Genomic DNA, 17,331 nt, shown 5'->3' with positions numbered 1-17,331 from the left:
TTGTGTACCCGCGATTGTCGTCGAAGCAGCGCCGATTGGTTCAGTTGAACGAGATGTTGGAAGGCCTGAAGCCGCCTGCTTGAGGCCAGCAGCCCCAAACTTTTCAGATGGGGACTGGGCAGCATGCGACATGGCTGCTTTATCCGCCTCGGAATCCTCTTTTTCGATGGCTTGCGGTAGAGCAATTATTGCAAACTGCTCTTGGTGCGTCGCTACATGTCGCTTGAACTGATGGCTACTAACAAGGGTATCTGCGCGGCTGTGATCTGAGCCTGATCCTTTCCCTCTTGGGTCTGATTTTGAGCGGAGGACATCAGTCCAATCGTCGCAGAAGGGGCAGTCCTGCGCGTTGAACGTGCGAAGAGTCTCTAGACTCCATTCTTGAAGCATCTGCAGTTGGGGGCCAGAAAAGAAACCATGGGTTTTTAGGATATGCGCTTGTAGGTCTTTCGGTTCAAGTGGTCCATGGGTACACAAAGCACAGTCGTATCGGGTTCGATGATGCGTCAACTCGTGCTTGAACCATGAGTCGCGGTCCCCGAAAAGTTTGTTTTCACAACCATCTTCGCCGACTGTGCACACGTATGCTTTGATGTCGCGAAAGGCATGAAGGCTGATAGGCAGTGAGATCCAACGAATGTAACCAGGATGTAATAATAACAGACGGACTTACCGCCAGGATTTCTCGCTTTCGAAGGACTGAAGGGTGGAGCAGATAGGGCACTTGAACGGCTCCTGCCCTTTTGACAACTCGGCTAAGCGCGGTAAACTCCTGGTCGGTAGCGCATCCGTGATAGTGGAAGCGCTTGTCAGCGAGATTGCATCATCGTCATCTCCTTCCTCCTCAGCCGCTTGTCGAGATGTATTAGGGTCTTGGCAATACTTGATAAACTGTCTCCGTTTGGCATTGGCACAGCCCAGTCGTGTTAATAGCCAGTCTGCCCTGATTTTGGGATACCTTTCTTTGATGTAATTGATGTCGAAGAGGTTGGACGATACCGGGTCCGAGGCTCGAAGTGCTTCCTTGAATCGGTCACGGGTGGTTAATTTGGTCACCAGTATTCCGATCCGGAAAAGGGAGCTGATGCATTCAGAGATCACCTCGAGAATCATATGAGCCTCGTCAGCAGGTTCTCCGCCTGTCTGGACATCATCTTGATATTTTGCATCCAAAGCCAGCCCAAGATCAGTATTCGGGTCGAATTCCGTATCACGGTTCAGGCTAGTGCCAGAAATAATGCTTGTCACTAAACTTTGGTGAGAAGATGGCACAACGGATGATTGAGGGTTGAGACAGAGGAAGCTCACAATCTTCAACCGCTTCGACAATTTCATCCAACTGCTGGTATAACTCGTCGCGAATCTCCACTTGTTTAGAGAGCCGATAATCAAGTGATAACCTTGTCACCGGTTTGTGCAGGACGCCGAGGTCCCCAACCCACAAGTTGAACCGATCCAGAGCATCCGAAAGAGCTGAGGGTGGCAAAGCCCATGGGCCATCTTTCTGCCTTTCGTCCACAAGAAATATCAAGTCAAGGAAGTGCTGCCGCACGCAGCGACTCTTATCCGCGATGGTCTGGATGTGCTCCGAGTCCGCCATAGTTAGATGCTCAGAAAAGTAAGCGCGATGCAACCAGAATTAATCCAGCCACCGTAATGCCATCTGTAGGTTGGTCTGGATAACAGTGATGGATTCTCGGACAGAAGATACCCCGCACCAAACTCGTGCGGGAGGGGAAGTTGTCATGGTTGGGCAGATGTGCATGATGACAACAAGGCTGGGCTTTTCAGCACCGGCTGCGGGGTGGTCTCTCTCTCGTATCATCCCTTCACAGACAAGACTTTCGAGTCTCTTATCGTTCATGGATCACCACTCCTGAGCGTATCGGAATGTCTGGGTTTGAAGTGGCCGGAGCCGTTCTTGCAGCATTCCCGATAGCCCTCATCGCCCTCGAAGAATACCGTGAGGTTGCAAGGAGGCTTGACCGCTTCCATAAGATTCGGCTGGAATACAAGAAGTGCCGCGACACTCTGAAATACCACCAGTTAAGCTTCACAAGGCATTTGAGACAGCTCTTGCTGCCCCTCCTGGTGGACGATGACAAGATTGATGACTTGCTCTCTGCACCTGGAGGAGACGGCTGGAAGGAACCGTCTGTAGCAAACCTCCTCCGAAGTCGCCTCCTGGAATCTTACGAGCTTTATCTGGACCTTGTCACAGAGATGAAGCGTGTCTTGGACCACATACACAAAGAGCTAGCAGCCGACTCGGAACCAGTTCAACAGCAAATCAACGCCTCGGTAAGGATCAACAAAAACGCCATCAATCGAAATATTTGCCCGCTAATCACCGGCCACAGAAAGATCAAAAGGGGACTAAGGGCTTGATGGCTGCTGTCAGTGCGGACCGTTGGGCATTTCGACTCTACAGGTTGAAGTTTAGCAATCGCGAGACTGTTCTTACGCAGCTCTTCGCTGAGCTCCAGGAAATCAACAACAAGCTTGAGAAACTGCTAAATTCCGGCGATCAGGACACATACCTGGTGCAAAAGACGAGGTCAGAGCGTAAACTAGCCTAGATTGATATGGCAGTATGCAACTTCTGGGTCCAAGCCAGGAGTCTCCTCAAGGCACTCGCCGCTGCATGGAACTGCGGATGCCCGGAACACGCCGCCAAACTACTGCTCCAACACCGAACGAACCAAAATCTCGAGGTCCAATTCCAAGTCACATTTACAAATTCTATGTTGTCCTGCTGGGACATTTGGAAGACCAGGATATCAGACGTCGAAGACGCCGAGGACGCGATGGCAGCATCAATGCAAGAGAGTGCCCCTGTTCGGAATACTCATCGCCAAGCCCGTCAGCTCAGGCGAGCTAGGCGGCTCAATGACGCCACGACAATTGGTGGCGAGTTATTGTCAGTTGATATTGGCAGCCCAATGGCAAGGCACGCTATAGACTAACACCGTCGTCTTAGGACAATACCACCAATCCCCAGCTCATGCGTACAAGCAAGCACTCATGTTCCTCTGACTCGTCCAATATCGAATCTCTGCGTCACACCAAGCCAACCCGAAGGGATGTGCTGTGGCTATATTCTCAACGATAACTGCCGATATTACGTCTACACGATAGCTCGCCATACCACCGACACCTTCTCGTTCAAGACGCTTGACCAGGTCCTCCGGGGCGAAGTTCTCCCACAGCCAAAACGAGTTGAGCGCTACACTCTGGCTCTGACTGTGGCCTCTTCGTTCTTGCAGCTACTGGACTCCGGCTGGCTACCAAACTCCTTTAACAAGACCAATATCCTGTTCGTGGCCGACGCTGATAACCCAACCATGTTTCTCCTCGACCAGCCCCATATAAACCGCGTTTTTGACAATCCACTCGAAAACGCGGATATGACATCAGCGGAGAGAGGATCTAGGTATAACGACTCGCTGGACCGTCTGGGAATCATGCTACTGGAGCTCTGCTTCGGAAAGACTCTCGAGGAACAACCGTGCCGAAAAGAATGGCGAGCCGGAGAAAACGAGAAGGAAAAGGAGGTGTTCGACGTCGGAGCAGCCCGAGAATGGCAGTGCCATGTGAACGGAGAAGCGGGCCCGGATTATGCTGAGGCCGTTGGCTGGTGCTTGGGCGGGAATCGGGCTGCGCCTCCAGACCGGTGGAGACAGGATATGCTGCGGAATGTGGTGCAGCCCCTGAAGCGGTCGTGCGACTACCTGACGAATGGTGGGGCCGAAGGATCATGAATTGTGGAGACTGCGCTTGTCTTGGCTCTTGCGTTAGAAATTCAACCTCCAGAACCAATTATTTACGCCATTTGAGGCAGTGTATTCCCTATTTGAGAAGCGCGGCGGCCGCTTGCTGACGGAGATCCCACGATAAAAGCGAATATGCGTACTCCTGTTTCTCCACTAGTGTAGAGCGTATATATTAAGGGCCAGGGACTTTCTGGCAACCTAAATTCAGTCACTACTTTCATCTTGCAGAGCATCCTTTTCCTCCGCTCGACGCCCCCTCATCACTGCGACAGTCAATCATTCATTCGTTCGACCGAAACGGCACCATCACCGTCACCGTCACCGTCCCAACCGCCTCACCCTCCATCCACAATTCAACCCCCCGAGCTCAAAATGCAGCCAGCCGCTTCCCTCAAGGCCGCCATCGCCACGGCTCTTGTCTTCTCAAGCAGCTTCGCCTCGGCAGCTGTCGTTTCACCGGAGTCGAATTCGGCGCCGAGCATAGCCACTCGCCAGTTCGACGTCAGCCAAATCCAAGCCCTCGCAGCCAGCATCTCCCAAGCCCAGTGGGAAATCCTCTCCGTCGCGGACCGAGTCAAGTACGATTCCCAAAGTGTGCTTTCCACATGGAATAGCGGACTGTCGGTGGTATTGTCCGAGTTCCTGGGCCAGCTTGACGGCAACGTCGCGGTCCTTGTCGCGTCCATGAGTGGTATTGCCGGCGCCCTCCAGGTCGCGGCGGGTGCTGCGGACGTGTTCCAGAATGAGGAAGGTGCAGGCGCTGACGCCTGGGCTTGATTTGTGTTGTTGGACATGGCAAGAGAGGATCTGAGAGAGGATAGCTGGGGAGGATAGAGAGGCTATGGGATGAAATATGTAGTGGCTAATCTGCTCTACGTCGAAAGTTCATCATAATTGTACCACAACCTTGTGTAATGGGTGTGATGTTTACCAACGAGCTGTCCCCTATTCATGGTGTATTAGTACTTGTTAGTGACCTTATCCTCACTCCACGGCTGTAGAGGATATACTGCTTTTCTACCCGTTTTATTTGGTGGCAATCATAATTAAGCTAGTTAATACCATTAAATCATAGCTCGAGAAATTGTTAGCCTGTGCAAAAGGGGAAGCGAAATAACGCTCCTTGGCTTCAACTTGGCGCTCCAAGATCTTGATAACAGGGGGGAAGCAGCCAAGACCCGGCCAAGACCGGAACTGGGTTGCACGGACGGCGCTCGAGAACAGTGCAATCAAACCCGGTCGAGCTGGGGCTTAAAGGTGCTGCTGATCTGAAAGATGCGGTCCGTTAGAGATCTGTCAAACTTAACCTCGTCAACCAGGGTTAGACTTGGTATATTCCATATTCCCGCGATGTTCCGCGCTAACCTACAAGCTGTTGTCCCCTCATCCGCCAAGTTCGCGGAGCCCCTTCGCGGAAAGCCTGTAGAGCCGTAAACCCGGATGTCAAGCCCAGACGGAAGAGGGTGCGGGCTGCCTCATGGAGCCAATACAAGGGAGAAGGACCCACCTCGAGTTCGATTGGCCCCGTCGCCGGGTGTTGTTTAGGTTCCGGTGGTCGTTCAAGATGATGCGCAGATCTAGACGGTAGACGCCGGGCTTGTGTAGCTGTAGCCCTTCTTACTTGCTGTACGTCTGCATGATTTTCATCCAAGGCAACGTTCCCAGGGGTAAAAGGCCTCGATTCGACCTGGTTCTTTCAGCCTCCAGACCAAGGCATGCTCAAATGATTACCGATGGCGGCACCACATCGTCGTTTGGCCGCTTACCCGACGTGCTGACTGTGCTAAGGACCTCGCAGCCCAACGCACCGCTTATTGCATTGTACAAAATGACAAAAGAGGACGCAAACCCGGCCGGTTGTCAAAGAGATCCGGCTTCAGGGGTAGAATCAAGGCCTCAGGCGGCTGTTGATCCCGGATCGAGTTAGCGACGGAGGAATTGTAGGCATGGCTGATGCCTCGACTCTCTTGAATACCTGGATAGAGAAAAGAGACAGCCACTCAAGTGAAGTCAATTCACGAAATGATACCTCAAAACATTGATTTCTAAGCGCCAAGCCCAATCGCGAGGAGAATACGTGCGACATGCCAAGACCCATCTCCTTCTGCATTTGTTTACAGAAAGAATGCTAGACTCCTCCGGTGTGACTCATACTCATCGTGGATAGCACTGAATGTGCTCGTGCCATGGACTTGGATACGATGAAAGCAAAAGTGAAATGAAAACCAAATGGGGGACAGGAAGCTCGACGCAACGTGTTGAATTTGTAATCTCCAATTTGTCAGCCCCAGAGTGTGAACTCACGGCTTCCTTGAGCACGACGAAGAGATCCACGATGAAGAGACCAAGAGCAATGATACTGGGGCGTGTTGTTGAGAAGGTAATTAAACCTGAAGATATCCGGCTGCCGTTCCATCCACTGCCCAGCTCCATCGCCGACAACCTCAAAGCAACCAAGAGTACCACTCGATATCTTCTTCCAGTCTCAAGAAACCCCAAACATGCCTTCCCAACGCATCACTTGTATCGGCATCGGCAACATGGGCGCCGCTCTGGCTAAGACACTCCTCGACGCGAAAACGCCCCTGACCATCTGGAACAGGACAGCCAATCGCCCACGGGTGGCCTCCCTTGTTGAGGCCGGCGCAGAGTTTGATGCTGATATCAAGTCGGCCATCGCAAAAAGCGACGATGTTGTCATCATCTGCGTCCTCGACTATGACACCTTATATCTCGCCTTCTCCCCGATCGACTCTTCTCCCTCCTCCCTTGCCGGCAAGACAATCGTCAACCTCACCAACGGCAGCCCGCGGCAGGCTCGCGAGGCAGAATCATGGATGAAGGCTCGGGGGGCGGCGCGCTATTTCGACGGTGGTATTATGGTGACGCCGCAGCTGATGGGCACGCCGCACGCCTTTGTCGTGTACAGCGGCGAGGACGAGGAGAGCTTCTCGGGGGTTTCGGGGCGGCTCGCACCCCTCGGGAACGCGCACTATGAGGGGTCCGATGCCGGGGCAGCGGCGATTCTGGACAATGCTGCGCTGGCAGCCATGTATGGCATGTTCCAAGGGGCCTTCACGGGAATGGGCCTGCTCAAGCGACAGAAGGGGCAGCCCGGTGGGGGTCATGGGGACGCCAAGGTTGGGCCAGCCGTGGACAAGGTCATGGTGCCCCTTCTCACGGCCTTGGTGCCGTATGTCGGCCTCATTGCGAAGTCGGCGGATGATGAGCAGACTTGGGACGATAGCCAGGGGAATCCATTGGGGATGCAGCTCGCGGGAGTGAAGAATATTCTCCGTTCATGCGAGGAGGAGGGCGTGGATGGCCGTGGACTGGACTTTATTCGTTCCCTTATGCAGCGAGCGGTGGACGAACGGGGCGAAGACGGGGGTATCGCTGCTATCGGAAAATACTTGGTCAAGTAATTAGAGTATCAGATGACGTTGAACTAATACTTACTCTATCTAAGCTGAGAGGAAGACGGAAAGATAGAGCAAAGACGACAACAATCCCAATATTTCCGCCATCTCCCTAGCCGCTTTTGGTAGTTATTTCTTTGGGTAGAAGTTCAAGGACATGTATGGACGTTTTCCGCATACTATCGAAGAGCCGTGTCGAAGCTGCTCACGAGCCTTAAAATCGCCAGAACTAGTCTGCCAATACTAGAAGGTGACTTTTATGCTTGGCATCCAATGCTGCCATTGCATTTCCCCACAGTCCAAGTCTCTCACGGGCCTCCACGACGGTGCAAGACCCCCAAATGCCCCACTAGCGTGGCCAATCACCCCCCTGTCCCCCGGCTTCTTTTAATTTACTTCCGGGCGGGCCGCGGGACTTCAAGCCCGAGCTTTCCTCTTCCGGCGTCCAATGCTCCCGTCGGTCATGGCGTGACCCCTGGGACCCACACGCCCGGCGCGTGGAAACCAGGTTTGGGGGGTCCCCTGCGATTCCACGTTCCCGGTTTCGTCGGCTGGTCGAGCCAAACCCCGGGAACGGGTGCCGGCTCTGCAGCATTAGTCTGATCTTTGTAAGTCGGAAGGGCGACCGAGGCTGCACCAAGGGTTACTAGTCGATGCCACGGGGATGCCGAGAATGCCGTCGATCCCAGTATAAAAACTCTCCTACTCTAGAATCGACTTACACAGGTTCGTTCGTTTTAATTTACCTGCACCGGCTTTGGCTTTGACACTCCGACCAGCGAGTGGATTCCATCTTCGTGACTTTAAACCAAGTAAGAAGAAGCACGTTCCAAAAATGGGCAACTACAAATCCGCAGCCAGAGCGGCCGCCGTCGCGCTCGCCTCGGCAGCAACGGTCGCAGCCCACGGGCACATCACCAACATCGTCATCAACGGGGTGTCGTACCTCGGCTACGACAGCCCAGCCTACTCATACAGCCCCAACCCTCCCCCGACGATCGGCTGGATCATCGACCAGACCGACAACGGGTTCGTCTCGCCCGACAAGTTCGGCCACCCGGACATCATCTGCCACCGCAGCGCGAAGCCGGCGCCGGGCCACGCCACCGTCGCCGCGGGCGACAAGATCAGCCTGCAGTGGCTTAACCCCTGGCCGGACAGCCACCACGGCCCCGTGATCGACTACCTCGCGCGGTGCGACGGCCTGTGCGAGGAGGTCGACAAGACCAAGCTCGAGTTCTTCAAGATCGACGGGCCGGGCTGGGTGTCGGGGGCGAACCCGGGCCTGTGGGCGGCCGACACGCTGATCCAGAACAACAGCACGTGGCTGGTGCAGATCCCCGCCAATCTCGCCGCGGGCAACTACGTCCTCCGCCACGAGATCATCGCCCTGCACGCCGCCGGGTCGGTGAACGGCGCGCAGGCGTACCCGCAGTGCATCAACATCCAGGTCACGGGCGGGGGCACCAACAAGCCGAGCGGCGTCGTGGGCACGAAGCTGTACAAGTCCAACGACCCGGGCATCCTGTTCAACCTGTACACCTCGCCGGTCAACTACATCGTGCCGGGCCCGACACTGATTGCGGGAGTGCCCATCTCGGTGGCGCAGAGCAGCTCGAGGATCACGGCGTCGGCGAGCCCGACCCTCGGGAACAGCGGTGGCGGCGGAGCGACGACCACACCGACGACCAGCAAGGGCCCGACGAGCACGCCCCCGATCACCACCCTGACCACCACCACGAAGCCGACCACCACCGCGAAGCCGACGACGACGCCGCCGCCGGCGGGAGGTCCGGCACAGACTCGCTATGGACAGTGTGGAGGGAGCGGGTGGACGGGACCGTCGGCGTGCGCCCAAGGGTCGTCGTGCTCGGTTCTTAACGATTATTATTACCAGTGTCTGTGAGGGAGATGAGTAGCCTGACTACATGGGTTTTAACACATGCAGGTTGACGAGGGACGGGACGGTGGAGATGAGAGGAAGGGGGACTTGATTATATCCTCGCAGAGTGTGCTCTAATCACAGTAGTATCAATAATATCAATAATCTAAATGGTTCCAATCATCAAGTGCCATTAATGATGTCCTCCTTTCCAGCCGCATTCAGACCCGGATCCCTGAAGTGGACCTGCAAAGGCACCCAGCTATGCACGTTATAGTCCTCCTGAATCTTCCAGCAAGACTTGAGCCTCCACTCCGTGACCCCCATCATCAAGCAGCTCTCAAATATAAAAGCCATACTCCCCTCGCCTACCTTCACCGGCCCAATCTCGCAGTTACTCGCCTGCTCAAACGCCGCCGCGTCCGGCCCTTGCCCGCTCATGGTGTTGTGCAAGCTGGCGCCGCCGGGCCGGAAGGCGCCCGGCTCCTTGGCGTCGTATTCGCCGGCGATGAGACCCATGAACACGGACATGGTGTTGCGGTGGTACCAGGGGGGACGGAGCGTGTCCTCCTGCACGAGCCAGCGCGGCGGGAAGATGACGAAGTCGGCCACCGCCGTGCCCGGAGTGGGAGTTGGCGCTGTCAGGACGGTGAAGATGCTGGGGTCGGGATGGTTGAAGCTGATGCTGCCTATCGTGTTGAAGCGGCCCAGGTCGTACTTGTACCAGTAGTAGCGCCCGTGCCAGGCGACGACGTCGAAGGGGGTGTGGCGCTGCTCGGCGGAAAAGAGCGAGCCGTTGAACTTGCTTACGATTTGCCACACACTGGCTGTGTCTTGCTGGTAGTGCGCCTTGGGGACCTGGAAGTCTCTCTCGTTGGCAAGCCCGTTGCTCTCGATCGGGCCTAGCTCCGGCAATGTGGAGTGCCCCTGATATACCTAGTTCTAGGATATATCCCTTCGCCGGTCCGTCAGGGACGCTAACACGGTACGGATCCCTCGGGGAATAAAACAGCAACTTCGTTGGGCCGGACGAGCAGGTACCCAAACTCGGTCTGGATATCGAGGCTCCCATGCTGGGGGACGATCAGTAAGTCGCCGTCAGCCGAATAAAATGCCGTCCTGTCTGGCATGTCTTTACTGGCCGAATAGATAACGATACCGATGCCCGACTTCATGGCCGGAGCCCCGGTGCCGGCAGCGAGCTTCATGCCTCGGATCCAGTCAAACTCTTCGGTCAAGTCAAAGGGGTCCCATCTGAGCTGGTCCGGGAGATAATGCCAGCCGTCGTTGCTGCGGGAATGCTCCTCCTTAGGGTCATCGGTCAAAACGGGCGCCCCGGACCCGTACGGGGTGAATCTCCCGTGGGTAGCCGAGGGGAGGATGCGATAAAGCCATGTCTGGAGGTTGTCGCGGCGAGGCGCCGTGAATGCTGTTCCCGAGAGCTTCTCCGCGTAGAGCCCGTACAGGCACTTTTGGGGAGAATTTGCCCCTACGGGGATAACTCCGGGGATTGACTCGGACCTAATTACACGTTGGTCAGCAAGCAAAGCCGCGCTGGAGACAGCTTCCCAGCGGAGGCTTGACAAAAACAGCATATTCTACTCGTGCTGCCTTCATGCAAGTGGCTGGCTAATCTAAGGCGCTCCCAACTACCAATATGTAGGAACCGCACCGGCCTGGGGCTTCACTTTTGGCTTGTTCAAAAGGAAGTCACTCTCACACTGGGATGCTTGCATGGCTTGATACTCCGCATCCTGCCGCTCCTTATGTAAACCTATTCCGGCAGCCGTCGATGGAGAGATGTCCCCTTGATGCTATCGATGTTTAGCGGAATGGAGGAAATCTTCCGTGAAATACCAGGTGGTTCGGCCTACATTAGGAACCTCGGATGACCATTTGTCTGAAATATCCGGGAGATCCCGCATCCCGCAGCGCATCAAAATATGTTGGATGCTGAACCATGCTTTATCAATTTTCTTAGTGGTTATGAGAGCATGGCCTTGGTGAGGATGGCCCTGGTAAGTTACAAGCTAGACATTCCCAGTCTCCAGTTTTCTCTACATAGTAGGATTCGTAGCATGCAGACCAATGATGACTAGGCTGTTTATCTATCAGCCAGTGGGTAGATTCCACAGGAAGTCGAACGTTGCATCGTCCATGTCTAGTGGGTATGGATTGTCCCCCGCCAACCCAGAGAACGCCGTTGCGGGATCCCACGGAGGGTAAAGGTAGTCCGCCGTCGACCCCGGCACGCCGCCGCCGCCAGCCTCAGCATCGTCTCGCCCAGGTTCACCCTAGCTCAGGTGCTATGCGCCAATGCCGCCGCCTCCACCACTACTGCCGGCAATGCTGACCGCATCGCTAGGCGGTACCTCTGCTATGGGGATCTCACTGCGGAAGCGCGCGAGGTGGACTTCAAGCAGCTCCGCGTACCTTGCCGACAGGTGAGTGTCGTCCGCGGCGCTACCGGCGAGGACGACGATGGCGCGCTCTAGGAGGTCAAGGGAAGTCTCTAGCGGGGATGCGCGGGGCCCGAGGCTGAGGGCCTTGAGGAAGAAGATGGAAGCGGTGATGACGCGGAGGGTGATGCGGATGGGGCAGTAGCGCAACAAACCTGAGTGGCCGAGCACGTCCACCAGCCGGAGGATGTACAGCTTTATTCGGAGCCGCAGAGCTGACATATCGGCGTCGGCTATCTGGGGCAGTCCAGAGTCGGAGTCGCCGCCTGAACACAGTCCCGGGTGGTGCGCCAGGCTGGACGCACAGCCCAAGGCATTCAGGATACGTAATCGGCCGACTTGGCTGGCTCCGTCATGTTGGACAACCGTCGGCCGTCCAGGGGAAGTGGATCGCCCTCGGCTTCCATTCGACCATGAGAAGCAGCGCTTTGATGGCCCCAACGGTGTGGAGGGAGGCGTTCGACCTGTGCTCCTGTCTAAACAAGATCCTGTTGACGAGATATAGGCAATGTTTCCACAGCCTCTGGTGGACCAAGATCGACCTGGACGCGCCGCCGAGGCCTGTGAGGTCGTGATAGCGGGATGAGATCATGAGTATGGCGCAGCAGAATAGCGGCTCGTCGGAGACCAGAGAGAAGTGGTTCTCGTGGCGAGAGTACAGGTCATCAAGCACCGGGCTCAACGGGGCAATACTTCTGAAGAAGCTACATGTTCAGGAACCGAAAACGGTGATTAGCGAGGGGGAAGCAGGAAGTGTGTAAGCAATAAACAGCAAGCAATAAACAAAACATACAGATCGAGATAGGTCACGGCCTCACGGGCGGTGAACCAGCCCTGCCTTACAAACCGCACCGACTCCTAGAGCTGGAGGATGTCTTGGCAAGGTTGGGCAAGGCCGGCGCCGGCCATGTGGGTGGCGGAGCCGGTCGGATCGCTCGCTTCTAGTAAGCCGCCGTGCAGGCTCAAGCCAGTCAGGGGCGCCGACTGCGCCGCGCTCTGGACGTCGGCCGTCCGAGTAGAGACCCCTCTACTTGTCCACAACTTCCTTGGGCGCCTGCAGCGGCCAGCGAGGGGCCGAGTATGGAAGGTATGCGAAAAACTGCCGAGCTTGTTAGCCATGTTACCCTTACCGATTTTCAAAGTGTCTTGTCCCATCACTCACCAGGCGTTCCTCTTTGCGGGCCTCACGATCTTTGAGATACCCTAGCAGGATGTCGGTGAAGCTGTCGGAGCTGTAGAAGTCCATAGGCAGCTGATCGGGCGCAACAGGCTTCATGTCATCATAATACATCTTCCCGAGAACATTTACGATGGTCGGATGCTAGACAGGTCCTCGACAGCCGTCCCCAGCCATAATGGTTATGAACCCCCTTGAGAATGCTAAAGGAGCGCTCAAACCCTCGCGCGGCGGGCACGCGGTCGGGCGTCAGGCCCAGGTGCCATTTCCCGCTCATCGGCGTCTCGTAGCCGGCATGTCGGAGTAGCTCCCGCATCGAGACTATCCGGTCGTTCAGGTAGCCCTCATACCCAGGCTTGCCAGCAATGTCTGGAGTGATTCGCTCCGCCATTGTGCCGATGCCGGCAATGTGATGGTTGGTGCCTGTCATGCCCCATAGCCAGATTTTTGAAGGTTAGCTGAGGCGGCCTCCTGTCCACAGGTACGGGGTGCCCACGGTGGCCAGACAAGGGAAGAGGATGGAAAGGTGGGGGGAAAGATATAAAATGATTGAGAGAAAAGGGGCAGGAAATGGGAAAGGAAAAAGGGACGAAGAAAGGAGACGAACCGCTGAGCAACATAGAACGCGTGGGCGAGCAAGGCTGCCGCGGCGTGGAATTCAGTAAGCCGTAGACTTTCGGCAGCGAGCCGGTCAATGTTGGGTCTGGATCTCGCCGCCAAAGGCCCCGACATCTGAGAAGCCAAGGTCATCATCGGCAAGGATGATCAGCACATTAGGCCCCTTGCTTTCCGCAATTGCGCATGATTTTGAGGAAGTAAAACAGCCAAGAAAGATGTGCTAATTAGCTAATAAAACAAGGTACGTCAACGTGTGTCGACTCGCACTATCAAGGACACCACTATAGCTGAAGGAGATGCAGGCAGGGGGTTGGTGATATTTCATTTCAAGTATAGCCTTGCCCAGAATATTGGCGGGGAAATGACGGTAAACAAGATTCCAACATTGCCCTTCCCCAGGTCCCCCGCCTTTTTGATGAAAGCGTCCCTATTATTTCCATGGTGGGACCTTGCCGACGGTCGGCTACGTGACTCGGCAAGCGCTTTGCAGCCAGGCGGAGCCCCATGGATGGTCCCGGCTTGTTATTCGAGTTGTTGTATCCATCCGTGTTTTACCTGACTATCGTGGCGAGGAGGCACCGGTACTGGGGTAGGCTGACTAGCACTAGGGCGGACTAAAAAAGAAAGAGAGGAGTAACGTGGGGAAGGGGGGGACAAATCCCAACGATGCGCTTATCATCCTTCGCCATTGATTCGTCGGCCTACCTAGCTTAGAACGATGTAGGCGCCGCTGAGATGCTAGTGTAAATCTTCCTTGAATTCCCTCCTTTTTCAGGCCGGCTTCAACAGCTTCCAGTGACATTTCGGGGCCCCTGAAAAGCCTGACTCAAGCTTCGCACTATCGCAGTATACCTAGTTCAGACTAGTCGTCTTCCCGGTGTAACACAAGAGAGGAGTACGTGAAACTCGGCCGACATTTCGAGTATTAGTGTGAATGGCATGGTGGGGCCATGGATTCTAACACACTTGGGGAATAGTATGCATATGTGCAATTCTAAAACCCCACGGGGAAACGAAGCCGGTTTGCTCGGAGCCGGGGCCGGCCACCGATAGCCGGTCTCGCGGTTGTTATACGGGACTCGCTACTCTATTACATTACTCTCAACTCACTCGTGCTACTCCGGTATCATCTCAGCCCTCGTGTTCCCCTCCAAGGACGGCCCCCAGTACGTGCCAGGCATCATGATCAACATCGGTCTCTCGGCTCTCGGCGTCGTCTTTGCCGCCTGGCTGTCGGGCTGGGTCGTGTGGGAGAATAGGCAGCGTGAGATGGGTAAGCGCGATCACCTCCGCTAGCTGCCGCAGGAGGAGCTGGAGAATCTTGGCGAGAAGCATCCGGACCCTGTTAGTCTGTATCCGCTGTGTTTGAATTGGTCTGGGGGGTTAAAGCTGTAGACGAAGGTCGGAAGGAGATGGGGGGAAGGGGGGGGGGAAATATGTGGACATGTTTCTTACTGCGTTAATTAATTACCTGCCAACACCCAATGGTTATATGGGAGAGATAATCCGTCGTTATTGCTTGGGTTACCATGATTAGGACCCACGTGTACAACTGCAATGTACTTCTCCTCTGTCTCTGAAAGTCCAATTTAACCCATTCATGATATAATAGTACTCTAGCTTCACTGATCCAAAGTCGGATCACCAAAGGTGGATGGATCATTTCGGGAAAATGGACGGTAGGCTCAAACAGCTAAGCCATAAGGCATCCATTTGATGTTCTTAGAGCTACAAATAAGCAACCCTAGATCTATCTTGGCCCTAGTTGCTCTGGCAGCTTCCTCCCGTCTGAACAATGTTGCTCTGGCCGATAGCCTTACCATCGGCGTCCAGCGCAGTAACCCGCATCACTGCTGGTAGAGGCTCCAACTCGAAGACAGTCTCGAACCCTGATCTCGTCAAGGTCTCGATCGAGTACAGCGCGTCCTTGCTGTTTCCTCCGAACTAACGAGGGGGGAATATACGGTTAGTTCGCGATCCCAGAAAGGGAAGTAGACATGATCATAGGAGGGGGGTTTGAGGGATACTCACCAACTGCCAGCTCGCAACCTCGGTAGCCCCGTTCCAGCTAACATAGGCCTTGTTGGTCGCCTCGTCAGCCACAAGGGCAGGGTCCCATGTCGGCTTCCCAACCCAGTCCATCTGGTACGCCCTGTAGATCCACGCGCCGCCTCTCGACGCGATGCTGCTGAACGGCGACAGCTGGAGGTCCATGACGTTCCTACCATCCTTCCTGTGCTCCGTGATGCTGGGGACCATTCCCCACCCGGCCAAGATGTTGCCACTCCCAGGCAGCGTCTGGTATCCGCCCATGGCCGCAGCCTGCACGCTCAGCGGGTGCGGGTACGCGGCCACTACGCGGGCAGTCATGCGGTCGAAATCGAGCTTGAGGTGCAGCAGCCGGCTGCAGTTTGACTCGCAGCCCGGGTTGCTTGCCGTGGCCGCGTACGCGTGGTTGTCGAACATGGTGATGTGTGAGAGGTCGCGGTGCTCCGGGTCCAGCGGGTTGGCGTTGTGCTGGAAGCCGAAGTTGGTCGCCTTGCCGCACGAGAGGTCCTTGAACATGTTGTTCACGCCGCCGACCTGCCAGATGACGGAGCCATCGACGCCGCTGATCAAGACCACCGCCTTCAGGCGTCGCAGGGAGACGAGGTAGTCGCCGGCAGCTGTCTTCTGGACCGAGTTGATGTGCGCAAAGTCCCAGCCGTAGACGTCCGTGCCGGTGCCGTAGTCCTCGCTGGCGTACGGAACGGCACAGTCGCTGATGTTGAAATGGTCGGAGGCGTACCATGTGAACACAGCTCGACCGGTCTCGATGTCGATCTCTTGGAAGGCGCTGTCGCGAAGGGTTCCGTTCTCCGGCCCGTTGAGCGGCCTCATGTCAAAGTCCCTCGTGGGGTAGGCCGTAACCAGAGCAGTCCCGTCAGGCGTAAGCTGGCATTCGTGGTTGTCGGCTTCCGTTCCGATGTTCGACGTCGTGATGTTATATGCGAGGTTGTAGCTCTGGTCGACCATCAGGCACGAGCCCAATCCGTGGCCCTGCGGTTCCGTGCCCACCCAGAAGGTAAGGTAGGGCTTGCCCTTGTATTGCTGCACCCTGGTGTTCCAGGCTGTCTCCCATGTCTGGTTGGCATAGACCAGGCTCAGATCCTTCTTGGAGAAGATCATAGGCCCACGGATGCGGCCGCCCGCGTTTACTTTGGGAGAGATGAACATGAATCCGGACTTGTCAATCAACTCGTCTTCCCACGTGTTGACCTGGAACATGGGCGAGATGAGGTCCGAGGACACATACGACTGGCTGGGATTGTTGCCATACTTGCCGGCGTTGAAGCCGTCGTAGTCGTCGATGGTGTTGCTGCTCAGCTGCGACTGCGCCTGCACAGCTACGAGGCTGGCGATGCAGGATGCAACAAAACTGGTGCGGACCATGATGGGCAAGAAGATAGAGGCGCGAGAGGTGAGAAGATGGTGGAAGGGGTGGAAGACGGAGACTCCATACGAGACCCAGAGACGGTGAGGAGATGGTACTTATATGGCCGATCCTGTCTCACCCAGGGCTGGCTGGTTTTTTCCCCATGGGGTTCGAGACGGGGTAGTTACTAGCCAAATCATGGATGAAGAGCGGAAAATGTTTGCCCTGGCCTGGAGGCAGAGGCAGAGGCAGAGGCAGAGGCAGAGGCTGCAGCTAACACAGATGGATCAGCGGGGTCCTTTGGAAACCAGCGACTTCGGATCGGCACTTGGTTAGATTTCCAGATGCCCAGATACCCCAGGTTCTACGCATGGTTGGCAGACAAACAAAGTTTCCATGGTTCTGGTTACATGGGCAGAATTACCTACGATGGCCCGGGGAGTTCCCGGTTGGCCTCCGCAGCCTACCCCGAAGACGAAGATGGGGAGCGTTACATTCCCAATTCTCGGTCTCTACACTTTGCTACTTATGGAATCGCTTGGGGCCCTAACCTAGTAGTTTCGGAATGATGTCGATTTGCCAAGTATA

The 17,331-nt window shown here is 55.7% G+C and overlaps 8 protein-coding genes across 8 annotated transcripts; 4 read left to right on the top strand and 4 right to left on the bottom strand.

The window, feature by feature from the left end:
- Positions 1–144: 144 nt before the first annotated feature.
- Positions 145–1,600, bottom strand: QBC33DRAFT_477948 (uncharacterized protein; the record flags this gene model as incomplete). Its single annotated transcript, XM_060425278.1, has 3 exons — positions 145–613; positions 674–1,247; positions 1,309–1,600. Coding segments are annotated over 3 exons (1,335 nt in total), but the record flags the coding sequence as incomplete, so codon positions are not given.
- Positions 1,601–1,836: 236 nt separating this feature from the next.
- QBC33DRAFT_613156 (uncharacterized protein) lies at positions 1,837–3,761 on the top strand (the record flags this gene model as incomplete). Its single annotated transcript, XM_060432522.1, has 4 exons — positions 1,837–2,301; positions 2,361–2,543; positions 2,580–2,920; positions 2,981–3,761. The coding sequence occupies exons 1-4, from the start codon at positions 1,891–1,893 to the stop codon at positions 3,759–3,761; spliced, it is 1,716 nt and encodes a 571-aa protein (XP_060280704.1). The 5' UTR covers positions 1,837–1,890.
- Positions 3,762–4,145: 384 nt separating this feature from the next.
- On the top strand, positions 4,146–4,550 carry QBC33DRAFT_561881 (uncharacterized protein; the record flags this gene model as incomplete). The annotated part of the gene is made up of 1 exon (XM_060430167.1): positions 4,146–4,550. One exon carries the CDS (start codon positions 4,146–4,148, stop codon positions 4,548–4,550), a length of 405 nt encoding a protein of 134 aa, XP_060280703.1.
- Positions 4,551–6,012: 1,462 nt separating this feature from the next.
- On the top strand, positions 6,013–7,198 carry QBC33DRAFT_613155 (uncharacterized protein; the record flags this gene model as incomplete). Its single annotated transcript, XM_060432521.1, has 1 exon — positions 6,013–7,198. The coding sequence occupies exon 1, from the start codon at positions 6,275–6,277 to the stop codon at positions 7,196–7,198; it is 924 nt and encodes a 307-aa protein (XP_060280702.1). The 5' UTR covers positions 6,013–6,274.
- Positions 7,199–8,027: 829 nt separating this feature from the next.
- On the top strand, positions 8,028–9,098 carry QBC33DRAFT_595302 (glycosyl hydrolase family 61-domain-containing protein; the record flags this gene model as incomplete). The annotated part of the gene is made up of 1 exon (XM_060431816.1): positions 8,028–9,098. One exon carries the CDS (start codon positions 8,028–8,030, stop codon positions 9,096–9,098), a length of 1,071 nt encoding a protein of 356 aa, XP_060280701.1.
- A 159-nt stretch (positions 9,099–9,257) lies between these two features.
- On the bottom strand, positions 9,258–10,669 carry QBC33DRAFT_580388 (RmlC-like cupin domain-containing protein; the record flags this gene model as incomplete). The annotated part of the gene is made up of 2 exons (XM_060431200.1): positions 9,258–10,010; positions 10,085–10,669. The coding sequence occupies 2 exons, from the start codon at positions 10,667–10,669 to the stop codon at positions 9,258–9,260; spliced, it is 1,338 nt and encodes a 445-aa protein (XP_060280700.1).
- Positions 10,670–12,900: 2,231 nt separating this feature from the next.
- QBC33DRAFT_572553 (alkaline-phosphatase-like protein) lies at positions 12,901–13,393 on the bottom strand (the record flags this gene model as incomplete). Its single annotated transcript, XM_060430655.1, has 2 exons — positions 13,318–13,393; positions 12,901–13,133 (listed from the first exon to the last, which is right to left on the bottom strand). Coding segments are annotated over exons 1-2 (246 nt in total), but the record flags the coding sequence as incomplete, so codon positions are not given.
- Positions 13,394–15,089: 1,696 nt separating this feature from the next.
- QBC33DRAFT_595293 (ASST-domain-containing protein) lies at positions 15,090–16,760 on the bottom strand (the record flags this gene model as incomplete). Its single annotated transcript, XM_060431815.1, has 2 exons — positions 15,090–15,272; positions 15,360–16,760. The coding sequence occupies 2 exons, from the start codon at positions 16,758–16,760 to the stop codon at positions 15,090–15,092; spliced, it is 1,584 nt and encodes a 527-aa protein (XP_060280698.1).
- Between the last annotated feature and the right edge of the window lie 571 nt (positions 16,761–17,331).

Source organism: Phialemonium atrogriseum, assembly GCF_030411735.1.
Source record: "Phialemonium atrogriseum strain 8032-3 unplaced genomic scaffold QBC33scaffold_24, whole genome shotgun sequence".
NCBI lineage: Eukaryota > Fungi > Ascomycota > Sordariomycetes > Cephalothecales > Cephalothecaceae > Phialemonium > Phialemonium atrogriseum.
This window is presented reverse-complemented; position numbering and strand designations above follow the sequence as displayed.